Raw genomic sequence first — 11,402 nt, forward strand, 5'->3', positions numbered from 1 at the left:
ACAAATATATATTGCGATAAAGAGTCGATTGAATAGAGTACCCGCCTAAAAGAAGTGTGATTTGAAGCACTAAAACTTTTAAATACGGCAGAGACCAAAAAAAGTAATCACCGATTACATGCCTTTAGTTTGGTTGTAGTAGAGATGTGGAAAAAATGTGAACCGATCTTGAATGAGCAAAATTTGAAAAATTTAAACTATAGGCTGATATCATGATTGAAGATGATTGAAGATTGCCATTAACCCAAGAGGCCAGTCCCTCATCAAAGAGAAAAATATATATCGACATGAAACTAGGCTTGCTAGTTTCTATTCGGAAAAATGCTCTCATTATTCATAGAAAAATACAGGGAGCGAATAAAACAAGAACATAATGATATAGTGTGGAAGCTAAAATGCCTCTCAAGTCTAGACAATAAAGGCGTTAGAGAGACCCGCATAAATGAAGTGCAAAAGAGACTTATTATTGAGCTTTGGTTTTATATCAAGCAGAGGTTGATGATATAAAAGCCTCATCAAGCTGAGAAGCAGCTACACTCATGGTAACTTTGTTGGCAGCTCGGCTGGGACATCTGAACTTGCCTGTCATCAAATCAGTACAAACTTGTGAGATGCCGTTTTACGAATTCAATGTTGTATCAAATATGTCTATAATTGATCATTAGATGCATCTACTTGGTGCAAGAGTAAGGTTTTTACAATCCACAATTGAAGTACTTGCAGCAACAACATTGGATGAACACAACCTTAACATTGCGATGAATCATCAACATGTTTCGAGATGATCAATAGTGAGAATTGCATAGACCGACTATTACCTCACTAATGTCATCATAGGCAATGCGTATGCCATTTCTATTTATGTTACACGTTACCACAAGAAACAACAAAACAGAAGAATCAAAATTATGTCGCATTCATAACTTGTCATACCTTTTTCCTGTCATTCATTTAACTGGGACACGGAAGTTTCATGCATCCCGACAAATTTACCCCCTACCCTTCTCACTGGTGGTTTAAAAATCAAGGCTAATAATGTCAATCAGGGAACAAATCCCGTGGCTCAGTATATTCTGCCCGTGAATATATGTCAACCCTAACTTTGGTTATTGCTTTTGGATGGCATTAAAAATTGTACGGAGTACTACTTTGTAAGTGGGTTATGTAGGTAAAATACCATGCATGACAAGTGATTCTAATCACGTAAGATCTCCTCCAGAAAAAGCTGTTACTCCCTCCGTCCCGATCAATTGTTGTCCTTTGGTTTTGGCACAAAGACCAAGGAAAGGGAAGGGGGTCAATTATAAGATGACATGTGGAGGAGATTGAGTGTGAAGGATCAAATTGCTCATCAAATGCAATCCTAAAATAGAAAGGACAACAATTGATCGAGACACCCAAAAATGGAAAAGGACAACAAATGACCGGGACAGAGGGAGTATATTTTATCTAATTTGTCAAGTCTCATGGACATAGCAAGTTAGCAACTGAAATAGATGGGTTACTTGGTTTGTCTTCGCTGTGCAAAAATTAAGCATGTGATGCATGATATTTAACACTAAGAAAAAAAATGGAGTTAAAAACTCACTGAAATAACAAGTAACCATATGAACCACATAAGGTACAGGTTTCATACCTGTAAATATCTCGTTAGCACTGTCGTAGTGCTAAAATTGAAGCCACTGATGGGGTCTCCTTTTGTACGAGATGCATTAAGCTGCTTTCTCACTTGAGTTGCCAATGACTGTATTATCACAATAATAAAGTGTCACAAAATAAAATATACGGAGTAGAAGAAAAGAAATAAAATTGCTTCAACAATCAGAGTGGACACAATTCTAAACTTCAAATTAGTATGAACAACCTCCGTACTCCCGTCATACGTACCTTCCCTAATTCAACTCCCCACTGGTCAAAAGAATTGATTCCCCATATGAATCCTTCAACAGCAATTCTGTGTTCATAAATAGCCAACAACTGCAAGACAAACGACAAATATATCCTATAATTAGCTAATTAAGAACGGCAAAGCAAACAGTTCTCTTGGCACTTGGAGATATGACTCAGAAAAAAATCCCAAATGCAGTTGCGTGTCAGAATGTCTGTATAAAAAGAATCTTAATTTTTTGTTGCTTGAATGAAGTATCAAAGTAATATAACTTTCCACTAACTGATGTTTTCGCATGGTAGTTGATAACTGCAGAAGCAAATGACATGGCACAGTCCCATCTCAATAATTATTCACAAGCTTATACTCTACAAAGATGAAGGAAACACCAAACCTGTCCAACATGGTAAGCAGTAAGGGATGGAAGTAGCAGGCTCACAGACGGACGATTGCCAGTGAATGTCTGTAAGACAAAGTACACACACACACAAAAAATCAAATAAGAACGCATTGTTGACTGTCAGAAGATAGTCAAATACCACAGAAGTTACCTTGTGAGGGACAAGATGTGGAGATACATTCTCTTTCTGCAATTGTTCTGGAGTCTAAAGACAAAATAGAATGATAAGTCAAACACTCAATAGTATGAATACCAAGTTAGAAGCATGGTATTTATCAGTAGAGAGCCCGCTTCCTTCAGCCAAAACGCGAGGAACACCCTTGCCTTATCGCACGGCAAGAATGTAAGCGTGAGGGTCAAGTACCAGTGAGGGATTGCCCACTAGGAGTATCTGAAGGGTCACGGGACTGACTAATGAATCCTAATCTCGATTTTCAAGGCTGGCTTACAAATTCAACAACAGAAAGATCACAACAAGTCTTAATGTTGAGAATGAGCACCAACAAAGCTTATATAGAAAGTGAATTTCATTGACAAACACCTCCTAAAGGGGCGTGTTTTATAAGTACACAATTATTAAGATGAAACATTAAATGTGTAGAGTAGTGCACTAAAGCCTAAGAAACTATACAACGAATGTCAAGACTCAACGAATAACGCGTATGAAGAATACATCAAGTCACTGGCGGATCCAGGATTTGAACTTGGGGGGGGGGGGGCCCCTCTCCCTCTAGCTCCACCACTGCATCAAGTATGACTAACAAGATGTGCATGAAAATAAACACACGTAAACCAAAATAGACTCTAAAAGGGTCGAAATGTGAGAATTGTCACGCAGCACATGATATTAAAGATCTGAGTTATGTTTCGTATGTTACCAAGACACGCATTTTGAAAGGCCAAATATATGCAAAGCCCCAAGATTAAGCCACTGCAGACGATTTTGAGATAAAGTTACTAAACGAGCCTTATAGGAGAATACCATGACCAAAGTAACTAACGTGACTGACGTGAGACTATCAAGTTATACACGCGTAGAAACAATATATCATACCTAAAGAAAAACTTCAACCATTAACTTAATTCGTTCTTCGAAACATGCACTAAATTTATCTCTATCACAGATGATGAAAATCCACACATATAGGATAATCAAAGGATAATGCCTCAGGAAGAAGAACAAGTAAACCTTTCCGTATGCCAAAGCATCAGGCTGAGCAAAAAAGTTGGACATTAGCTCATCGTGGTTGCTAACTACTTCTCCTGCAAAGTTCAGTTTTATCATCAGAAGATATTGGTGATAGGACAGCATAATATTACATGTAACTGTGACAGTAAAATTGTTCAATGACAGGCTACATAAACCTTTTTAATAGAGGGTACCTTTGAGGTATACTGGTTGCTGACTCTTTACAACTCCAATAAAATCACAGGGAATAACACGTCCCTGCAGGATTAATACTAAATATTTCAGAGAAACAATTAAGCGTACTATTGCAAACTCTCTTTTCCTTGGTAGTGGATTCTACATAGAATCAGAGTTTAGTCTTTCAAAGATGTATAGGCTGAACAGAAGACTTATCGTTAAAGTAATCATGTCCAAGACCTGACTTGAAAGTTTGAAAGAGCATAAAAACAACATTAATGTTTGATAAAATGCAGGTAAGCAGGGCCAAAAATCCAGAAAGCTTTCCACCTACGCAACAACATTACCCCAGTGCCTCAATGGCTCCCGCAAATGGCGGGGTAAGGGGGTTCGGATGTACGCAGCCCTACCCTTGTGTTAGCAACACAAAGAGGCTGTTTCCGAATGATCCGAGGTGAAATTTGCGTCGATAACTGCATCGGAGGACCGCTACTTCACAAAAGAAAGAAGCGCAACCACTTCAGTGAGCCATTTTGATTTATTCCATCCTAAAGCTTTCCACTTACAGATACTTAAAATTTTGTCTACACATGCACCTCCAAATGTCCAAATGAGACATTCCTCTAGTCAGTTTTGTCCTTTCTACATCAATACCATACCTAGTTGTAATAATGTGAATTAGGAACTAATAGCCAACATGAGCTTGAGGCCGAACATCAGTATATGTTTATTAGTCCAAACTATTCAAGTGAGAGGCTTCTTAATATAATATTGTTTGTCTAACAAGATCGGAAGCTATATTTAACATACATGAGGATATAAATGAAGTAACAGATTCATAAAATAAAATCGACGAATGAATATACATGCGTGTTCACATAGAAAATCAGAAGGAATGGAAAGATATATCACATTGAACAGGTTTTACTGTAGTAGTCCTTAAGTGTAGAGAAACATCTCTGAGACTGTGATGGGATAACATATAAGACTAGGTATGAGCTCCGAGAAGCATGGCGCAGGACTTCTGTTGTGTGATTTGGAGATTGTTTGGTTCGGGCAATGGGTTTGAGTTCAAGGAATACTAGTGGGTTCATGTTTTAAGCACTTTGGCAACAGAGTTCGCGAATGAGCTCTGTTTCAGTAAGGAAAATTCGGTTTAAAGATCTGCTGACTGAATGCTTGCATATTTGATGATCATTACTCTGTATATACAGCCATTGAAGAGGTGTTCTTGGGGACCTCCATGTCATTAAAGAACAAAAGAAGTATCATACAAAAAATATCAAGGCATTGCGGGGCAGCCGGGATGACATGACACAAAATTAAATATGAGACTGACCTGATGAATCAGCTGATAAAAGCTGTGTTGCCCATTCGTTCCAGGTTCACCAAAATCAATTTCACCAGTCTCAAAAGGAAGTATCTCACCGTCAATTGAAACACCTTTTCCATTACTTTCCATGCTGACCTATTCATATGTACAATCCAAAAGGATGAAATAAGGGATCATTCATACAGAAAATATACAGAAGTGTTATGGTTTAAAAAAAACCAATATATATGATAGTATCATAACATGCCTGCTGAATGTGAGGGGCGAATTTTTCCAATGCTTGGCAATATGGTAAAATGGCCTATATGAACCAAAAATATGGAATATGATTTAGTTAAGCTCTAGTATAACTTGAACTGCAAAAGCTATATGAATAAGAAACCTCAAGAACGACTAATTGTTCCATCCCTTGAGCGAGAGATATGGAGCACTCACTCTTGCTGGATATCCAAGAAATGAAACATTCCAAACGCTCAGCAAACCTAGAAGGACCTGAACCACGGGAACACAATACCGAGAATATCAGCGATGTTGGTGCATCAGAACAATAGAGGTTAGACGCCTGTAAAAACTTGACAACCCATCAAAAGGAACAACAACAACAACATTACCCCAGTGCCTCAATGGCTCCCGCAAATTGCGGGGTAAGGGGGGGGGGGGGGGGGGGTCGGATGTACGCAGCCTTACCCTTGTGTTAGCAACACAAAGAGGCTGTTTCTGAATGACCCAAGATGAAAATTGCGTTGAGAACTGCATCGAAGGACCGCTACTTCACAAAAGAAAGAAGCACAGCCACTTTAGTAAGCCATTTTGATTTATTCCATTATAATACATAACCAAAGAGTAAGAGTCTTTCGCTCCATTGGAAATATGGAAGCGTAAAGAAAATTTCCATGTATAGAAATTAGAAATATAATAGCTACACAGGGACTATGAAACCGATAGCTAAACGACAACATTATCCCAGTGACTTCCTACCATGTAAAAGCTATAGCTAATATCCAAATGAAATAAAATACACTGTAAACAACTTGAGCAAAAAACCATATAAAACACATGGCATTTGCACGAAGAGTTGAAGACCATCAAATGACATCAAATATGATACCAGCAAAAGTTAAGGTGATAAAGATCAGAGTTGGTACCGGGAGATTTTCCTCAAGCGGGGAAGAGTTGAAATGTTGATCAATACTTGAAGCTCCTTTCAAAAACCTTTACAACAAAAATCATAATAAATCATATGCTATATTTATGGACAACGTGTATAAGGTCAACCTGGAAAAGAGGGACATACTGCTCAACTATTGGAAATCCATATTGTAGAGACAAAGGCAAAACACCAACTGCACTGCAGACTGCAGAACAAATAGTCAGAAATTATCTATAGAAAATATCGATTTTAGTGAAAAGAGAAGTTGACTTACCACTATATCTGCCGCCAACCCAGTCCCAGAATGCAAAAGCATTGTTAGGATCAATGCCAAACTTTTCAACAAGCTGCAAGAAGAATACGCAGCACACGTTCAGAGGATAAATTGCAATTAGAAGATACCCGTACATTTTAAACAAATATTCATTCAAGTGTCGTTCAACTATTCAATGCAGAGTTGCAACCAGACTCTACCAAACAAGGGTCATCTTCCTTAGCATTCCCTGCACTGACTTCCAAAAGTTATAATCCATCAGTAGTGAAAGACTTAACAGTCCTTATTTTCTCCCTTCTTTTCATAAATTTTACCAAAATCATACTTTGGGAGGGAAAATATAGGTCTACACTCTTATATTTTGTATTATAACATAAATAAACGCATCCCTTTTTCAAGTTCTAAGAGTAAAAGAAGATCTACATTTCTAATCCTACAGATTAGGGCTAGCTGACATAACCCATATTAAGGAGTCGTGGAAAACCAAGGGAGAAAAGAGATAGGGGAAGCTGGGGGAGAAAAAGAAAGATTTAAAATAAGAGGGGGTGAATCTATAAGCAGAACTGCAGAAGCAACATAATAAATGCGAGAAAAATACCGTAAGGTTAGTGCTGACGGCCACCATGTGTTTCGCCACAGCAGAAGGCCTACATTTATAGCACAGCATGAAAGCAGAAATAAATGAACATATGCAACCATCCCAAAGAAGTCAGTGAGCATACATGGTACTATAAAATTCAATTCCTTTGCTTTGTATTGAAATAAAGAAAAAAACAACCAAGCACTGTCAACTGTGAAGGTTTGATTCGTAACTTAATTTTCAATTTTCAAGCCATGACAGTGTAGTTGGCTAGTTACAAATAAAAAGTTACGAAAACACAGACCCAAGAGCAGATGAAATCCATTCCCTCAAAGTCCTAGCATTCAGCATGGTTTCAGCTGTTGTGAAGGTTTTCGATACAACAACAACTGCAAACAATATACAAGCATGCCAACAATTTAATTACCTTAAATTTATGCAGAAACTCATGATATGCAAACAATCATAACACTTACCAAGTGTAGTTTCAGGATTTAAGCCTGCAATATTTTTTGCAATATCAATTGGATCAACATTTGCCAAGCTGCAGCATAAGTAATTAAACGAACATTAGGCACCGTAACGGCACACAGGAGTGACAGGACACCAGCCCAAAGTACACAAACACACAGCAAAAAGTAAAAGCATTTACAAACATCATATTAAAAGTATGTCATGAACCGAATCCTATCTTTTTCCTTCAGAAATTAAAAAGAAAAGGATAAATTTGATGCTCATAATTGTGAAAAGCACTCACATATCATCAACCTTGTCTAGAAAGCAACTACAATTTTTCATAATAAAACCAACTTCACAGCCCAAAGGAAATTCAAAAGGTAACTCTCTAAATTATCCATCTTGAAACATCAGATCAGCTCATTTCACCAAAGAGAGCCATTATTGTCATTCCAGGATAGATGACTTCAGCCATCATTCTGGATGTCAACCCCGATATCCCAACAGCCACATTCTCCAACATGAATAACAATGTATCGTCTCAGTTGACACTGAATAATTCTAAAGGCAAGCTGAATTATGTTACTCCGACTCTTCATATCTGTGATGCTCAGACTTGGATACGAGGATCCGACACAGCGACACGGGTACGGATCCGAGTGTCGGATCCTTGAAATCTCAAAAACAAGGACTCGGATAAGAGGATCCAAATTTAAATTTGGGCTCGGCTAATTTTTATTTTTTCTGAAAAATTTGATTATTAGTTAAAAAAAATCAAAGAAAAGCAAGGAAAAGTAGTTTCTTCATGTTTAACATGAATGAAACTTTATTACAGCATTAATTTCATGTCAAGATCACTCCTGATGATATAGGGTGTTGTACAAAACAAAACAGAGCGTAAGAACAACACACTCTCACACCGAAGGATCCGATTTCTCATAGAAGGATCCATGTCCGGATCCGTGTCCGGATCCTGTCCATCGGATCCACAGAGTCAGGTGAAGCGTCCGAGCATCACAACTTCATATTACCTTATGTACCCGTGTCCAACACTGGACACTCACTTGGACACTGTATTTCATTTCATGTTCAGCTAAAAGATGGGGATTTTTCATAAAATAGCCGAGTCCGATACTTGCACACGTAAATGTGACGAATACTTTTAACTAAGTCTAAGACTCTAAGTATGAAAGAGATGATACTTCAAATAGCCATCCAAAGATTCTAGATACTTTTCTTAAGATTCTTAACTAAACTTAGACACTTATAGGAGCATAACGCTGTCGCCATAAACAGACTCAACACTAGCTAGAGGCAAGGCTTTGTACATCTGAATCTCACCGAAGACTCTGAAGCGGGTTTCTCACCGGACACTGTACCACCGCTCAAACGAGCTCGTTAGTAGAAATAAAGTAGAATTACATATTGCACAAACTTACAAGCGTAGCTGACGTCCTTTTGCGCACTCTGCTGCCTCAGGGTCTACGGTTATTGCAAATAAAAATAGAGAACGTCATTGAACCGTCAATACTTCACTAAAAGAACATGATTTGAACACAGAAAATTTTATATAACTAACCTGTTTGAAGTGCTGTGTGAACAAAGAGGGGCCCTAAGAAACTTCCTCCAATACCTATTGCGACCACGTCTTTCAGTGCTTTCCCTGTCACTCCAACCTGACGAATATCGCTTTAGTAAATATAATCACCAAACAAGACACCAAAATGAATGAATTAAAAATCAATAGTTACCCAAGAACCACTTCGTATTTTGTCTGAAAAAACTCGTATTTTGTCCAAAACTTCCCACACATCAGGGACCACATTTTCCCCATCGCTGCTTATAACCGTATCTCTTGGTGCACGTAGAGCAACATGAAGTACAGATCTATTCTCGGTGCTATTGATCTGGTGGTAACATTAAATACAACCAAAAAGAGAGATTATGACCAATAGACTAATGAAGATGGTACCACATCAAAAACTAAGATGGAGCTATTTCCCCAAACGGCTAAACATAATAACAAAGAAAGAAAATATTCCAAACTGATAATCTTCAGCTGCCTAAACATAAGATATTTGATGTAGAAAAATCAGAGAAAAAGTTCAACTTACACGTTCTCCATTAAACATTCGGCTGATTTTTTCCTTCAAACGGGCAGCCTATAAAGTACAATAACACGAATACAAAATCCACCAGATTATTCCCAGCAGCAAAGCACTTGAAAAGAAACAAAGTCAACACTAATACTCACCTCCGCAAGCTTAAAGAGCTTACTCAAGGTCTCCGGAGTCGCGCACTGCCGAGAGTAATCCAACAGCAACCCATCAAATTCACTTCACAAAAGTTACCAACAATCACCCTAATTAATTACAACAATTCAAACAAAAACAAAAAATGGAAACTTTAAAGTTAAAACATAAGAGAAAATTAAATAAAGAAGCATACACCATCATGGACTTGCATCTTTCAACATCACTCATCAAATCCCGCAAATGGGTCTTCTTAATTTGTTCAACATGAACCTATACAACAGTAACTCGAAACGATCAAATTTTGCCGTAAATTGCATCATTGACCAAGCTATAAATTTAAGTTAACTTAATACCTTCAAATTTTGCCATGCATCCGTATCAGATATTAGCTTGGATGATGCCATTTTCTTCTACAATTTACAATTTAATTAGTAACAATCAGTTATAACAACACTGTTCTTCAGAACAATTTAAACTACCCAGTACCCACAACATCAAATACACCCATCCAAACATTAATTACAAAATCCATCCTCCCAACAATAAAACCATACCAAAAATTGAATTATCCAAACCTCGTACTAATTAATTAATTTATAAAATTATTTTGAAACAATTAATTAATTCATAAAATCGGGAATACACCAGCAAAATGGAGTCGCCACCAAACAATTAATTCATCATAGTGATTGATGGAGTCGTCACCAAGCAATTATCATTAAAACACCAGCAAAATTAACAATACGTAACAAACAAAATAAACATCTAATAAAAGTGAGACTCAACAATATCTGTAATCATATGATGAATACCGGAAGAACAGCACGAAATTATGAAGAAGAAAAATAATAATGGGAGAAAGAAAGCTTACAAAAAGTGGTAAGATTATGAAAGACAGATAAACAGGGTCTGGTATAGTGGTAAATGAATAAAGGATACCAAAACTATGTTAACGATGTGCGCTGGTCGGCTCACTGCCAAAATTTTATAAATAAATAAATTTAAACCATTGACATATCCATCTTAAACCTAACACAAATACGTTGAATATAAACACGAATAGATATAAGCTAGGTAGAACGGACATGGACACGACACAAATACGTGATACGGCATCCCATGAAATTTAACACACGGGACACGCTATTTAAATTTAATAAAATATATATAGGAGTATATTTTATGGTTATAAATAACTTATGATTTTATTTTTGTAATGTTTTTGATATTAAACTAGTGTAAATCCCGTGCATAAATGCACGGTATTTTTAGATCAGGATGTTAGAGAGCTTAGCAAATAAAGATGATAAATTTAAAGGAAATTTAAATATTTACACACTATGGATAAGAGATATTAAGTTAAAGTGAAAAATATATATTTATTCGTAAGTTTGTATGAAATATGAGAAGTTAAAACTCTCTGTGAATATCTTCATAGACAATGTCAATTAAAATTACTTAAAACATTTCGCGGAGAATATATTTATGCGGTTTAAAACTTTGTCGTCTAAGCTAACCGATCGAAACAATATTTATAGACTCAACTAACTACTCTTAGTAGAGTGACAAGTAAAGGTCGGATCCCAAATGACGGGTATTGAATCAAGTTATCGATTGTAGAAACCTATGTCTTAGGGTGTCACAATTTGGGTTGAGTTTGAGGTTTGTAATCTAAACTACTTAACAATGAAATGTAAAGA

The 11,402-nt window shown here is 36.9% G+C and overlaps 1 protein-coding gene across 2 annotated transcripts; it reads right to left on the reverse strand.

The window, feature by feature from the left end:
• Window positions 1-213: 213 nt before the first annotated feature.
• LOC141586997 (glucose-6-phosphate isomerase, cytosolic-like) lies at window positions 214-10,663 on the reverse strand. 2 transcript variants are annotated; one of them, XM_074408407.1, is made up of 24 exons: window positions 10,574-10,663; window positions 10,056-10,112; window positions 9,896-9,972; window positions 9,702-9,783; window positions 9,562-9,609; window positions 9,199-9,354; window positions 9,027-9,123; window positions 8,887-8,929; window positions 7,468-7,535; window positions 7,296-7,380; window positions 7,010-7,058; window positions 6,412-6,484; window positions 6,282-6,342; window positions 6,133-6,199; window positions 5,423-5,479; window positions 5,235-5,288; window positions 4,994-5,122; window positions 3,672-3,735; window positions 3,478-3,551; window positions 2,440-2,493; window positions 2,283-2,351; window positions 1,888-1,977; window positions 1,637-1,744; window positions 214-582 (listed from the first exon to the last, which is right to left on the reverse strand). In XM_074408407.1, the coding sequence occupies exons 2-24, from the start codon at window positions 10,104-10,106 to the stop codon at window positions 538-540; spliced, it is 1,701 nt and encodes a 566-aa protein (XP_074264508.1). In that variant the 5' UTR covers window positions 10,107-10,112; window positions 10,574-10,663; the 3' UTR covers window positions 214-537. The 2 variants fall into 2 exon arrangements, with proteins under 2 accessions (XP_074264508.1, XP_074264509.1); XM_074408408.1 differs by lacking the exon at window positions 10,574-10,663 and adding an exon at window positions 10,515-10,541.
• Between the last annotated feature and the right edge of the window lie 739 nt (window positions 10,664-11,402).

This window comes from Silene latifolia, chromosome 6 (genome assembly GCF_048544455.1).
Source record: "Silene latifolia isolate original U9 population chromosome 6, ASM4854445v1, whole genome shotgun sequence".
Classification (NCBI taxonomy): Eukaryota; Viridiplantae; Streptophyta; class Magnoliopsida; order Caryophyllales; family Caryophyllaceae; genus Silene; species Silene latifolia.